Source organism: Hyperolius riggenbachi, chromosome 3 (genome assembly GCF_040937935.1).
Source record: "Hyperolius riggenbachi isolate aHypRig1 chromosome 3, aHypRig1.pri, whole genome shotgun sequence".
Taxonomy (NCBI): Eukaryota; Metazoa; Chordata; class Amphibia; order Anura; family Hyperoliidae; genus Hyperolius; species Hyperolius riggenbachi.
This window is the reverse complement of record NC_090648.1, coordinates 266,333,001-266,348,778: the sequence shown is the minus strand read 5'-3', so window position 1 is coordinate 266,348,778 and position 15,778 is coordinate 266,333,001. Positions and strand designations below refer to the sequence as shown.

Below are 15,778 nucleotides of genomic sequence, written 5' to 3'. Positions count from 1 at the left end.
AGGGGGCAGGCTTGGGCTTGAAAAGACACCAGAGAACACAGACTCAGCTGTAATGATTCCTGAGCAAAGCCAGACTGAATACTCAGTTGGGGATTTTATCAGAAGAAGCAAGCTGAACAGTGAAGAATGAAGCAGAGATCAGGGTAGGTGTTTTTTCTAATGTTCCTACTGATATATATGGTAAAATACATAACGGTGCTTCGTCTCTGGGTCACTTAAAAATGCATAGAAAATAAGGTAATTACTAAACAAAATGTTACACACTAAAAGCCTAATTTGTCCTGAAAAAAAAACAATGTATAGATAATTTAGGTGTGATAAGTAGTAATAAAGTTATTGGCGAATGAATGGACGCAGCGCCGATATGTGAGTATTGCTCTCTTCCTGAAGTGGTTATTTTAAAATAAATGAATGTAAAACTGGGTTTTGAAGGAGAACTCTGGAGTGTGTTAAATAAAACTATACCACTCGTTACATCAGGTATTGTAATCGATATCTGAATATTACTTATAATAACCTTTGGAAGATGGCTGAAAACAGCATTTTTCGCACTTGTAAAATGAAAACAAAGTGACAGAATATAAAAGAAAAAACATATATTGTTACCTTAACTTGGCTTTTTAAATATGTATGCCATGAGGGTATATTACTATTATTTTTGCAAATAAGGTCTTGTAATCATCGATAGTGTACAATGAGAAAGCAAAAATCAAACCACAGAAAAAAGACACATTTATTTCCAAATACAATATTGTCACCATATATTGTAATAGGAACATAATAATGTTGTAGTAACAAGGATGGATAAGCAAATACAATTTGTGGGTTTACCTTATATAAACTGGGTTTTGAAGGAGATCTGGAGTGTGTTAAATAAAACTATACCACTCGTTACATCAGTTATTGTAATTGATATCTGAATATTACTTATAATAACCTTTGGAAGATGGCTGAAAACAGCATTTCTACCATCACAAGGCACTGTTCACTATAATCCTGGCATGAGATAGACAGACTCTCTCACACCTTCTGTGAGACGGAAATGTGGATAGAGACTGGTAAATTGCTAATGTTATTTCAATTCTGTGTTCAGTCCAATGATTTTTCATGTAGAACTGCAGCCAGGCTGTATGTGTCTTGTGTCCCGCTGACAAGGCCTTCACATATGAAGGCTGTGGCTGGATGAAGTCACTGCATAAATCTGGATGAAGTCACTGCATAACTACATGCTTAGTAAGCTATAGGGATGATTTATTAAACTTCTTTTGTGCTTGCCTGATTTACATCACACATCAGCAATTTTGCTGACATGATGCTGCTACAGGATTGGGTTATACTCCAAAGCAAGAATTATGGAGGAGGGTGGAATCATAGCACAGATTGAAAGGTTACTTCCAGCAAGACAGGACATTGTGTACAATTAAAATGCAGAATCGGTCTCGTTACATCATCCGTCTGAACCAGCCCTAAAGGTCCATACACATACTGCAGTGAAAAGATTCATGATGCTCTACCCCCAACCATCATACCAGTCGGTGCAGGATCAGGCAAGCCAGGCCATAATGGTAGAGAGGTACAAAGGAGGATTCGCAAACCAGAACAGGATGAGGTAAAAAAAAGGCTGAAAAGTTTATTTGAAAAAATCCACAGACAAGGCAATAAAATCACAGGATCAACTAACGCGTATCGGGCCTACCATCTGCCCTTAGTCGTAGTTAAAAGTTTAACTACGACTAAGGGCAGATGGTAGGCCCGATACGCGTTAGTTGATCCTGTGATTTTATTGCCTTGTCTGTGGATTTTTTCAAATAAACTTTTCAGCCTTTTTTACCTCATCCTGTTCTGGTTTGCGGATCCTCCTTTGTACCTCCATACACATACTGGTATGAACTCTGAGTGGCAAACCATAACAACTGCAGTGGTGGTCGTGAAGGGGGGGGGGGATATGGTCAGACCAGTGTGTCTGCATCGGCCACACAACGATTGCATGAAGATCCGGCATGTTAGATTTTTAGCCATGCCTGAGCACAGCACAGTGGCATTGTTCTCGCTGCTCCCATCACCAGAAGCTGCTCCATTACCCACGCTCGTCATTTCTCCGTTTCCCCCTTCATAGAAAGAGACACGTCGTATGCAAAGGCAAAGTGAGTGCACTGTCGCATTTGGCTGATGACAGCAGACTGCTGTAATGAGAAAGGGAATAGGAGTGCAGCTAAGGCTAGACAGGTACTGGTGGTAGGGGATTCAATTATTAGGCGCACAGATAGGGTAATCTGTCGAAGAAACCGCGAATGCCGTACAGTCTGTTGCCTCCCGGGTGCTCGGGTTCGGCATGTAGCGGAAAGAATTGACAGATTACTGGGTGGGGCTGGGGAAGACCCAGCTGTCATGGTACACATTGGCACCAATGACAAAGTTAGTGGGAGATGGAAGGTCCTCAAAAAGGATTTTCAGGTACTTGGAGATAAACGTAAAGCAAGGACCTCCAAGGTGATGTTTTCTGAAATACTGCCAGTGCCACGTGCTACATCTGAGAGACAGAGGGAGCTTAGGGAGTTAAATAAGTGGCTGAGAAATTGGTGTAGGAAGGAAGGGTTTGGGTTCCTGGAGAACTGGGCAGACTTTGCAGTCGGCTACAGGTTCTACAGCAGGGATGGGCTGCACCTTAATGGGGAGGGTGCAGCTGCATTGGGGGAGAAGATGGCTAAACGGTTGGAGGAGATTTTAAACTAGGATCTGGGGGGAGGCAGGAGGATAAAGTCTCAATACGTAGACAAGATGAGGTAAAAAGACAGTGGGAACCTATCATTATGGAGGGTGGAGAGGGGGGTGGGGACAGTGTAAAGATTAAGAAGGTTGGTAAAAATTCAAGTAGCCCATTTCATGTAAACAAAATTGGTAAATGTGGTGGTAAAAATATAAAGTGCATAGTAACCAATGCTCGGAGCCTTGCAAATAAAATAGACGAACTAGAGTTCATTCTGAATGACAAAGGCTATGACATTGTGGGAATAACCGAGACATGGATGGATGAAAGCCATGTCTGGATAGCTAATTTAAAAGGATACAATGTGTTTAGGAAGGATAGAACAGGGAAAAAAGGTGGAGGGGTTTGTCTCTTTGTTAAGAATTCTCTTACAGCTGTCCTCAACGATGAGATGGAGGAAGATTGCGAAGATGTGGAGTCCGTTTGGGTAAATATTCATGGTGGAAATAAAAGTTGCCAATTGCTTATTGGGGTATGCTACAGGCCACCTCTTATTAATGAAGCTGCAGAACTGCGATTACTACAGCAGATTGAAAAAGCTGCAGGTAAAAATGAGGTCATAATTATGGGTGACTTCAACTTTCCAGACATTGACTGGAGTATTGAGGCTACCCATTCTGGTAAAAGCAGCAGATTTCTGGCAGCACTACAGGACAATTACTTGACTCAAATGGTAACTGAACCAACTAGGGGGAATGCGTTACTGGATCTGATCATTTCTAATAGACCAGATAATGTATCAAATGTGCAGGTTCAAGAACATTTGGGAAATAGTGATCACAACATGATAACGTTTGATCTGGTGACTGATAGGCCACGGGGCAGCGGGACCACTAAAACTATGAATTTTAGAAAAGCAAAGTTCACTCAAATTAGGCAGGCACTAAGTTTGGTGAACTGGGATAATGTACTACAAGGGGAAGACACTGAAGGGAAATGGCAAGCTTTTAAACTTATACTCAATCAATACTGTAGTATGTATATCCCATATGGAAACAAAATGTCTAGGAATAAAAAAAGGCCTCTATGGATGAATAGAAAGGTTAAAGATAAAATGAAGAGGAAAAAGAATGCCTATAAGGTCTTAAAACAGGAGGGGACCGAGGCTGCACTAAGCAATTATAAGGAGTGCAATAAAAATTGTAAAAAAGAAATTAGGCAGGCAAAGATTGAAGCTGAAAAACAAATCGCTAAGGATATCAAATCTAACCCAAAAAAGTTTTACAAGTACATTAACTCTAAAAAAAGAAAGGTTGACTGTATAGGACTCCTAAAGGATGAGGATGGGAACTCAATGGTGGATGACCAAGGTAAGGCAGAGTTATTAAATGCTTTCTTTGCTTCTGTCTTTACAAAAGAAACAGCACTGTTGCAAACTACAGAGGCGGAAGAGTCTCAATCTTCTAACTGTAATATTAAATATTTAACGCAGGAAGAAGTGAAGGCAAGACTAAATAAATTAAAAATAGACAAGGCACCTGGCCCGGATGGCATGCATCCTCGGGTCCTAAGGGAATTAAGTTCAGTTATAGATAAACCCCTTTATCTTATCTTTTGTGACTCTCTTGCAACTGGCAGAGTCCCAGTGGATTGGCGTACAGCCCACGTTTTCCCATTATTTAAGAAGGGCAAAAAATCTGATCCAGGAAATTATAGACCTGTAAGTTTAACATCAGTTGTATGCAAACTATTTGAGGGGTTACTAAGAGATACTATACATGACTTCATAGTAGAAAATAATCTTATTTCTCAGCATCAACATGGGTTTACTAAAGACAGGTCCTGTTTGACTAACATGCTCAGCTTTTATGAGGTAGTGAATGCTAATATGGATATTGGGAATGCTGTAGATGTGATATACTTGGACTTTGCAAAGGCCTTCGACACTGTTCCCCACAAAAGTCTGGTGCAAAAGTTGAGGATGCAAGGACTGGGGAAGAGTCTGTGTTCATGGATAGGGAACTGGCTAATGGACAGAAAACAAAGAGTTGTGGTCAATGGATCGTACTCAAAATGGGAGACTGTTAGCAGTGGGGTCCCACAGGGGTCTGTTCTGGGTCCAGTGCTCTTCAATTTATTTATTAATGACCTAGTAGATGCAGTAGTGAGCAATGTTGCTATTTTTGCAGATGATACAAAATTGTGCAGAATCATCAACTCTCAGGAAGATAGTGTCATATTGCAACAGGATCTGGATAGGATGGCTATATGGGCACATACATGGCAGATGAAATTCAATGTTGAAAAATGTAAGGTCATGCATTTTGGACGTACTAATGGTCTAGCACCATACAAAATAAATGGGATACAGTTGGGGACATCAAACTTGGAGAAGGACTTAGGAGTACTCATTGACAACAAGTTAAATAATCGTACTCAATGCCAAGCAGCTGCAGCTAAAGCTAACAAAATTTTGGGATGCATTAAAAGGGAAATAAAAACTCGAGATGCTAGCATAATATTGCCCCTGTTTAACTCTCTAGTAAGGCCACATCTGGAATATGGAATTCAGTTCTGGGCACCACATTACAAAAAAGATATTGCAGTTTTAGAGCAGGTGCAGAGACGAGCAACAAAATTGATGCGTGGGATGGAAGGTCTCACTTATCGAGAAAGGTTAGATAAACTGGGTTTATTTAGTCTAGAGAAAAGACGCCTTAGAGGGGATCTAATTAACATGTATAAATACATCAGAGGGCAATATAATACCTTGGCGGATGAGCTTTTTGTCCCTAGGCCTTCTCAAAGGACTAGAGGACATGATCTGCGCATGGAGGAAAAACGTTTTAGCCATTTATTTAGGAAAGGGTTCTTTACAGTTAGAGTGATTAAGATGTGGAATGCATTGCCACAGGAAGTCGTTATGGCAAACTCTATACCTGCATTTAAAGGGGGCTTAGATGCTTTCCTTGCGTTGAAAGACATCCATGGCTACAATTGCTAGGTAATGCCTAATGATGTTGATCCAGGGATTTTATCTGATTGCCATCTGGAGTCGGGAAGGAGTTTTTCCCTTTAGGGGCTAATTGGACCATGCCTTGTAAGGGTTTTTTCGCCTTCCTCTGGATCAACAGGGATATGTGAGGGAGCAGGCTGGTGTTGTACTTTATACTGGTTGAACTCGATGGACGTATGTCTTTTTTCAACCAAAATAACTATGTAACTATGTAACTATGTAACTATGTGGGGGGCGGAGGGACGACAAGCGCGTTCTACAAAGCAGCTTCCAGTGGGTGGGGAGGTGCCAAGAACAATGCCGTTGGGTGATGCTCAGGCATAGCCAAAGGTTCAACATGCCAGATCTTTAGCGATCGTCGTTAGGCCGCTGTACACACTCTGGTCCCCTGCCCAATTCTCAGCCATGGCGTTGGTTGTAGTCCCTCACAGCCCAGTTCAGACCAGTGTGGCAATAAGTGTCATTCTCTGAACAATATACGGTATGTTATTAGATTCAATACAGGTGTTTGTATAGAATATAACAGAACTTTATTTATTTAATGCTGTAATATGTGCAACTGGCAGTAGGTGGTGAACATACATCATTATAACTCTTTGCCTGCCAGTTTCCAGCTGTGGAGAATTGTTACACAAGGCTGAGTTGTCCATACCTTTTGTAGAAAGTTTTTAATGAACGAATCAGCCTTGTCCTTACCACCAGGGAGTGGGAATGTCCTTTGGGGAGTGGGAATGTCTAATGGACTCTTGCAGCATTCTTTATAATTTACTAACCACTGAGTATCCATTCCACCATTTTTTTTAAAGATAAATAGAAACGATACAGTGCCACACTTACTCCTAATAGCTCTCAACATAAAAACCCAATATGGGTGCGTCAGCCTAGAAAATAAAAAATATATCCTCATAAGTATGCCATGCCCCATACATCATTGAGTCCCGTGCACACTAAATGTAAAGAATGGGGGGGGGGGTAGAAAGTGGGTCTCTGGGGGGGCTGTTATGGCAGTGGCAGTAAGGCCCCTTCTTGTCAAGTCATGAATTCACCCTAGTTTTCTCAGGTGCTAATAAGGGACTCAAACCGGTTTATATTTATGTTGCAATGTTTAAATGATCTGTTGTCCACTGGATAAATAACTCTGTTTTGTACTGTATCCATTTGTTTTGCCCAGAAGACAGCAGGATCATGGTTTAATAATTTGCTAAACCTCATATCCCTGAGTTCTTCATGCTCTGACTGCTGCCAAGTACAATGGCATGAAAATAACCTATTAGGCAATGAAGCTAGCAAAACAATTGCCACCATTGTGTGTATTGAAGACCTGGAATATATTTTGCTTACTTGTGGTAAAACATCCGTGCCATTCCCATTCTTTGTTTCTCGCCTCCTGACAAGACATCTTTCCAGTCTGAAATGGCATCCCACCCTGTATATAGATTTATGTAGGTAAAGTCATATGTCATACACTTTTGTCAATAATGCACTGTTAAAGTAAAACTCAACAACAAATAAGTAGCCCCTTTAGTTCAACTCTGCATGTTACTAGGATTGATGCCACACATCCTTTCAAACTCTGCATCATGTAAAGCTCCAGCCACTCCAAAATGATCCTAGCACAGAATGACATGATAAAATTGCTGCTGTTGCTAGTCCTTTAACTACCTAAAGACCGCGTCATGACAAACGGGCGTGACCGCGGCGGCAGCCCCAGGACCGCCTAACCCCAATAGGTGTCAAGTCCTGGGGCCGGCTACTGCAGGAGATCCCACGCAGGCTGCTTGGTAGGCGTAACTCCGCTCCGCCTTCAATCTCCTAGCAGCGAACGCCGCTCGGGAGACTGTTAGACAGCAAAATCGCTGTCTAATTACCTTGTACAGCGCTGGGATCTAAGGCAGCGATGTACTGGGGACAGCCGTGTGACACGGCTGTCCCCTCTGTTGCTATGGAAGTGATCCGCTATCATAGGCTGAAGCCTATGACAGCTGATCACGCTGATTGGCTGGCGGGGGGAGGGAGGGGGATTATAAAATAAAAATTGGAAAAAATATTATTAAAATAAAGAAATAAACATTTATAAAGAAACAAATACCTGGGGGGCGATCAGACCCCACCAACAGAGAGCTCTGTTGGTGGGGAGAAACGGGGGTGGGGATCACTTTTGTGCTGAGTTGTGCGGCCCTGCAGCTTGACCTATTGGCAGTGGCCAATTTCTCAAAACATGGCCTGGTCTTTAGGGGGGTTTAACACTGCAGTCCTCAAGTGGTAGTAGGAGAATCGATCCTGATCGACCGGCGGATCGAGCTTGAAAACGCATGGTGTGTACCCAGCATTAGGCAGACCAAGCTAGACTGTCTGTAGTTCAACAAAAAGTACAGATTCCAGGATGGGAAAGAAGTACAGTTTGTGATTACAGTCAGTTTTGGAAATGTAATAGAGTTTCCTGTTAATGTCATATGCTAACATTTGGTGCCTCTAGCCAAATTACATTAATATATTTTAGTAAGATATAAATAGTAATCAACTACTGCAAACAACAGTGTATAAAAAAGCAACAACGTTAGTATACCTGCTGTGGCATACAGTATCTCACAAAAGTTAGTATACCTCTCTCTTTGCAATCCCATCAAAATAACTCAACACAGCAATTAATGTCTAAACCGCTGGCAACAAAGGTATAATGTACTACATAGTAATTACACTATTACTGTTTTAATATTTGACATAAAGTGAAGACAGATTTGGTACAAATAAGTTACATACCTGCTTCTCTTTGTACTATATGGTTAAGATGTACAATATCAAGAATACGCTCCAAGTCTTGGTCTTGATATCCTTTTTCATGCATATCTTCCACTGAGTCAGGATATATTACTTGATCCCTCAGTGTTCCTATAGACATGTAGGGCCTATAAAACATTTATACAATTACAAAGTCTGTTTGGTCTACCATCCTTTATAAGTACAACTATACTGATGGACCATTAAAGGGGCACAATGGAAAAAAAATTTAAAATATGTGTAAACATAGACAAATAAGAAGTACATTTTTTTCCAGAGTAAAATGAGCCATAAATTACTTTTCTCCTATGTTGCTGTCACTTACAGTAGGTAGTAGAAATCTGACAGTAGTGACAGGTTTTGGACTAGTACAGTTTCTAAATGAAAGTGACAAAAAATAGAGACATGTGTGTCTGCTTCTTTTTTAAAAAGAAAAACCAGCTACTATATACCGTATTTTTCGGACTATAAGACGCACTTTTTCTCCCCCCAAAATGGGGGGGAAAAGTCAGTGCGTCTTATAGTCCGAATGCTACATATTTGGACCTGCGCCTGTAACTCTATCCCCGTGTCTACTATGTCTGCATATCCCTCCCGATGTCTGCATTTCCCCGTGTCTGCGTGTTTGCAGTGTCTGCGTGTTTGCAATGTACTCTGTGTCCCCAGCGTGTTTGCGTGTCTGCGCACTGCTCGCCCGATGGTGTTGAGGGCGGGACCAACTTTCCGTCATTGGGGCCAATCACAGCACCCCCTCGCCTGATTGGTGCATTGCTCGAGCAGTGCGCAGCGTGATTGGCGGTTGAGGCCAGCGCTCCCGCCGGATTGGTGGATTTCTCTGCAAAAATGTCCAGGACTTCCTGATTGATACAAGCTACAGCGATACCGGCAGACAGCGCGATGATCAAAGCTGCGAGACAGGCATGTATTTCGGAAACCGAGGACAGCCTGCTGAATATGTGGCAACTGCTCGTATGTGACACTGGGGACACGCAAACACGCTGGGGACACGCAAACACACTGGGGACACAGAGTACATCGCAAACACGCAGACACTGCTAACACGCAGTCACAGGGAAATTCAGACATCGGGAGAGATATGCAGACATAGTACATACTGCTCGTATGTGACACTGGGGACACGCAAACACATTGGGGACCAAGAGTACATCGCAATGATCAAAGCTGCAAGACAGGTATGTATTTGGGAAACCGGGGACAGCCTGCTGCTGAAGTAGTGTAGGTGTTTACACAGACCAAGACACGCAGACACCGGGAAAATCGAGTACATGCAGACACGCAGATACTGGGACATAGGGAGACAGGCAGACACTGGGGCACAGGGGGGCATGCAGACAATGGGACACAGGGATAGCAAACACTGAAGGAAACAGTGGACAAGGGGACAGAGGAAGGGGGACAGAGCACAGGGCATTGGACACCAGGACAGAGGACACAGGTGGACAGAGGACATGGAGACACCAGTGGACACAGGGGGGGGTGAGGACACAAGGGGGACAGAGGACACAGAGGGACATAGGTGAACACCGGGGGACACAAGAAGTACAAGAAAGACATAAAGGGGGGCATAATAATTCGGGGAGGGAAGGTCCATAAAACGCCCCTGCACCATGGACGCACCAGGTTTAGTATATTTTTTTGCCCCTGATTTTTTTACTCTAAACCCAGGTGTGTCTTACAGTCTGGAGTGTCTTATAGTCCGAAAAATACGGTACTCAAAAAGACTGCTCAGACCCTTGTATACAGAAAATATAAAATGGGTTATTTTATTGAACAAAATACAAAAGTGTTTAAAAACAACATGGGATGGCCACCCCGCCACAGACAACCATAAGTCACTCCGCATATATATATACCCACACACACATGCACACCACGGCCGTGATAATGTACACACCAGGGACTGCTAAAGTATCTAATGAACTCTTCACAGGGTACAGTCTCCAGAACGTTTCCACAGAAAGTATTCCTCCACAACAAAAGGATTAATCCTGCAAACTCAGTTGGTGGTTTCAGCACAGCAAATCAGGGAAGAAAAGAGAGCCTTGTGTAAAGGGGTTAGTCCTGCAAGCTCGGTTAGTGGTGTCAGCACTGCAAATCAGGGAAGCAAAAAAAGCTTTATGCAATGTATGCTCATAGATTGGCCATCGCCACAACAGCTGTCATAAGCATTCCCATATGCACAGTACAGTCAATGAAATCTCACCACTCCGGATCTTGATGGTTGGAGCTGATATTGAAAACGGCTGGTGCTGGCACACGTGTGGTGCGCTGGAGCGATGTCCACCAGGAGCGTGGGTATAGCAGAGCGGCCTGCAGCATCGGGTCCTGCCGCAGATGCCCAGTTAGCTATGCTGAGCCAAATGCGGAGTGATTGGATTTCGCCTGCTGGATCCCGCTGTTAGGTGACTGGGGCGGTGCGGCGTCCCATGTGGGAGAAGGGAAGCACTCCCAACAGTTTTGCCGGCTTCCTCAGGGGAGCGTGGCTTCCCTCCGTGCACACACTCATCTTAAAACATCCACCACAACCAATCACATAAAGGTCCGGGAGGCGCGTCCAAGGTAGCCAATGGCAGAGGTGCAGGACAGCTAGTCAGCAGTAGCTAGGCAAAAACAAGAAAACAAAGATACATTGCGACAGACATAAGCGCAAAGAAACAACTGGCAACTAAAAATGTCGTCCAGCATCAAAGCACACTGCCAAGCTTATCCAAAAGTGCGCCTCGTCTGTCACAATGGCCTAAGTCCTGCTACCTTCCCACCAGAGGCGAATCCCAGGACGAGCGTCCCAGGACAAGACATAAAGAAAAAATCCAACATTTCTGCTCTGACTATGATCTAAAGCCCTACCAGGGCAGTGTTAACTACAAAGAGTTGATCCTTTCAAATGGGCCACATCCTATGCATTATCATCTTAAGGCATGTATAGCTGTATGAGAATGATCCTGATATTCAAAAAGGGTAGACAGGATAATTGGAGTCCCAATGACTCTATAGAAATAAGAACCAAAGCAAGACCCTATGCCAAAACGCAGTGGGTCATGGGATCAGTTGCGTAATTAAAATTTGCCTAATCTCGATATATTGGTAAGCCTAATCTACGACTAAGTGGCCCCTTTTAAGTAGGAGGAATGTCGCGGCTCGGACCCTCACACTAGGCACAGGATAAAGGGCAACAGCACACAGAAGCGGTGCACCATGCACGCAGGCAGAACAACTATAGCGGCAGAAAGTGGGCATAGCTGAGCTGTTCATTGAGGCCTGGATGAGAGCATGCCTTTAAATTGTAAATCCATCTGGATTCACAACGCAGCAGGAGGCGATCCAAATTGCCCCCCCCCCTTATTGTAGGGTGGATGCGGTCTAAACCTACAAATTTCACCACCCTCACATTCCCATTGTGGTGGAGTGCGACATGCCTAGCGACAGGAGACTGTGCGTCACCCTTCTCGATATTGGTGATATGTTCAGACATTCGTTCACAAAGTGCTCGTTTTGTCTTACCGATGTAAAACGCACCACATTGGCATATCAGCAAATAGACAACCAATTTAAATTTACAATTGACAAAATGGGAAAGCGCCAGTGTCCTGTCACCAGACAGCCGCACATCCTTACCCACCTGCATAAATCGACAAAAGTCACATCTCCACAGGAGAATGTCCCCACCACTGGGCAGTGTCTCTTGGGAGTTACTCCAACAAAATGGCTGCGGACTAAGGCATCTCGCAAAGACCTGGACTTGCGAAATGTCAAACTGGGCCTAGGCGGAATGTGAGGCCCTATCACCGGATCATTCAGAAGTAGATACCAATGCCTATTCAAAATTCTTTTTAGTGCAGGGTGCTGCTCACAAAAACGTGTACAAAAACGGGACAACGGACTCGTATCATCAATGCGGCGATGGTATCGCTGTCCCAGCAGATCACGTCTATTGCTCCGTAATGCCCTACTAAAGGCTCGCCATAAGTATTTATCCCGGTATCCCCGGGCTCTAAATCTGTTACGTAATTCCCGTGCCTCTTGCAGAAACGTCGCTTCTTCCGAACAATTGCGCCGTGCTCTTAAATATTGGCCCATCGGGATTCCCCGGATGGTATGTGCGGGGTGAAAGCTCTCTGCATGTAAGAGAGCTTTCGTAGCCGTCGCTTTTCTAAATAGTGTAGTACTCAAATATCCACCACGTTGTATTGTAATGCGTAAATCCAAAAATGATATACTATGGCCATCGAAATCGAGTGTAAATTTCAAATTGCGGCTATTTGTATTAATCTGCTCGACAAATTCGGTAACCTGCTGCGATGTACCCGTCCATAACACCAAGATGTCGTCTATGTACCTGTGCCACACGAGCAGGTGGCACAGGTACACCGACAAGCCGTCGTCCGAAAAAATATCACGTTCCCAATCTCCCAGGTACAGGTTTGCGTACAACGGGGCACACGTCGTCCCCATCGCTGCACCCTGCACCTGGAGGAACCTTTCACCATCAAATGTAAATACATTGTTGTCTAACACGAACTCCAGCAACTGTAACAGAAAAGAGTTATGCGCAGCATCCTGCACCCCCAGTTCACGTAAGAAGTTGGCCACCGCCCGAACACCGGGACCGTGGGGAATGCTGGAATATAACGCCTCGACATCAAGGGAGACCAATAAAGTCCCAGCTGGAACCTGCACCCCATCTAGGATGCGCAAAAGATGCGTAGTATCTTTAATATAGGATGGGCGACCCTGTACATGCAGCTGTAGATGTTTATCAACGTATATACTGGCCCTTTCCGTTAAGGAGCCCCTTCCCGATACAATCGGGCGTCCCGGTGGATTCATAAGGCGCTTGTGCACTTTTGGAAGTGCATAAAGCGTCGGTAGTACAGGGTCTCCCACTTTCAGAAACTGTGCGATCTTCTCATCAATTATATTTTTCTTCAGTGCAGTGTCAATAATGAAAAACAATTTAGGCTGACAGTTGTCAACCCTCGATGCCGAGACCCTCACATAGCACTCCCCACGGTCCAAAATGTCCAGACACATAGTTTTATACTTTTCAGTAGAGATGATGACGACATTGCCCCCCTTATCGGAGGGCTTGATCGTCCAATCAGGTCGTCTCAAAATCAGATCTAGAGCCTCACACTCCTCCCGGCTCAGATTTGACATGCTCTCATCCCCTATCTCGATATTGGCAATATATCTCTCTCCACGGCTCTAATAAAGCATCGCAACCCCATGTTGCTGGATACAGGTGGAAAGCGTTGTGAACGATTAAAAAATTGTTTATTAATTGAGGGGTATCTTGGACACGAGGCAGTCAAAGGTGTATGCCCCCCAACCGCATCATCATCCTCCAAAAACAACCCGCCGCCTTCAGCTAGCAAACAGTTAAGATCTTCCAATGCATCCATATCTTGTAATGTCAAAGTGGGTATTTTGATAGTGGGTCTAGGCTGTGTTTTGTCCCGCAGCGTAGATTGAAAAAAGAGTTTTCTGCAAAATAATTGTAAATCTACAACAAATTCAAATCGATCAAGTTGCTGCGGTGGACAGAAACCCAAACCTCGTCCCAGCAGTCTCATGACTGCCTCTGGGACGGATTCACCTGTGAGGTTGATTACCTGTAATTCATCATTGGGACATTGGGGTTGGGCATTAAATGTCCCTGCTCTAGTATGAGTCTGGTCACCCCTTTGGGGCGGCACTACTCTAAAAAAGATGCAGTAAAGGACGATGATTGTTGGGTGGGCATACCCCCAGTTGCCCCCGGACCTTCTTCTAAGGCCTGTGTGCATTTTGATTTATTTTTGGTACTTTTTGTAATCTTTTTAGGGAAGTCCCTGTCTTTCTCCTGATGGCGAGTGGGGTATCTCCGTCTGGTTGTGCTAGAATTATTGCTCGAGGCCGAGGTAGCTGAAACACCACTCGCTGCCGAGGAATCAGATTCCTCGGCAGTATCTGCTGGTTGTGGTCTCACCTGTTGGAGAGTCCCACCTGTACGCCTGGCCTGTTTTATATGCAAGTCTGTCGTTAAATAATTTCTTATCTCTCAAGATGACTAAATCTTTGTTATATTTTTTAATGTGATTATTCAAAAAATCGTTCCTTTTTTTATACAGAGTTTCCTCTGATAACGGACTCAATTCAGAAGTGATCTTAATAATGTTCTCTTCTACTGTAGCCAACTCGGCCTCGTCCAGATCATTCATTAGACCCAGACATACATTAGCACAATTTTCAAAATTTGCCTCCCACTTGCGTTTAAATTCTGGACTGAGGTCTCTTCTGTGTGGAAACACTTGAGGCCTGTGAGGATCCGCGTGGCTGCCTGCGCAGGCAGGCAGCCTTTTGACCACTGTTCAGGTCTGCATTCTGCAGGTCTCTGGAAGAGAGACCTTTTGTCAGTTGTGCAGCTTGCTGCTGAGGAATTTGCATACGTTTGTGATGCAGATTGCCTAGCCACATCCCTTGTGGGCTTGCTCTATAAAGAGCTATGTTTCCCACAGTAAGTTGCTGGTCATAAGAGTTAGTCCTGTGGAACACTCGCCTGGAGTGTCAGCCTTGCTCTTTGTTTGAAGATTAGCCTAGAGTAATTCCTGGGACTGCACTAGGCAGGTTTCCCTAGTGCAGTTAGGATTGCATTATTTGTATTGCCTGTTCTGTCTGTCTGTGGGGTGCTAACCAGAGCAGCGGTTGTTGCTGGTAGGCCCTTCTGTTTTGTTGTTGCCTTACTTGGATCGCACTCGCTCTGACGGTAAGAGCAGTGGATCGTATCTCTTACGTATTCCTGTGTCCGTGTATCTGTCTTGTCTGCTACGAACGCTTGCTGGAGGCTCGGTGAGGTAACCGTTAAGCAAGCGCTCGCGTCCTCTGTTTTATGTTTGTCTGTCGGGGGTTAGTTAGGCGTGCTTGTCCCTGTTGTGCTTATCACGCGGGGTCCGCGCATAAACGCATGCACTGTTGCGAATGAGTGCGGTGTTCGCGTTTAGTTAGCGTTTGTTGTTTTCCTTATCTCCTCATTGTATGATTTGCTGTGCCTTTGCTACTCTCGTGCTCTGCCTTGGTGTAGCCTTGTGTCACCTCTGGCAATCGCCTCTCCCGCGATTGCGTTCCTACTTTATATCTGCTGTTGTGTATGCACCGTCGCGGATTGGAGACTAGTTTGGTGCACACACATACAATCTGTCCCTTTGCTCAATCTCTTTCAGGGCTATCTTGCCCTGCGTTTCTTCCCTTCGTGCAATTCCTGTCTGGCATGTGTGGCA

At 44.3% G+C, this 15,778-nt stretch overlaps 1 protein-coding gene across 1 annotated transcript in view; it reads right to left on the bottom strand.

Annotated features, from left to right (window-relative positions):
• The window catches only part of ABCD2 (ATP binding cassette subfamily D member 2), an 82,078-nt gene that overhangs the window by 21,569 nt on the left and 44,731 nt on the right, over positions 1-15,778 (bottom strand). The window contains exons 7-8 of the mRNA XM_068276305.1: positions 8,484-8,629; positions 7,065-7,149 (exon numbers count right to left, since the gene is read on the bottom strand). Coding sequence (XP_068132406.1) covers positions 7,065-7,149; positions 8,484-8,629 — 231 coding nt within the window. The remainder of the gene's footprint in view (positions 1-7,064; positions 7,150-8,483; positions 8,630-15,778) is intronic.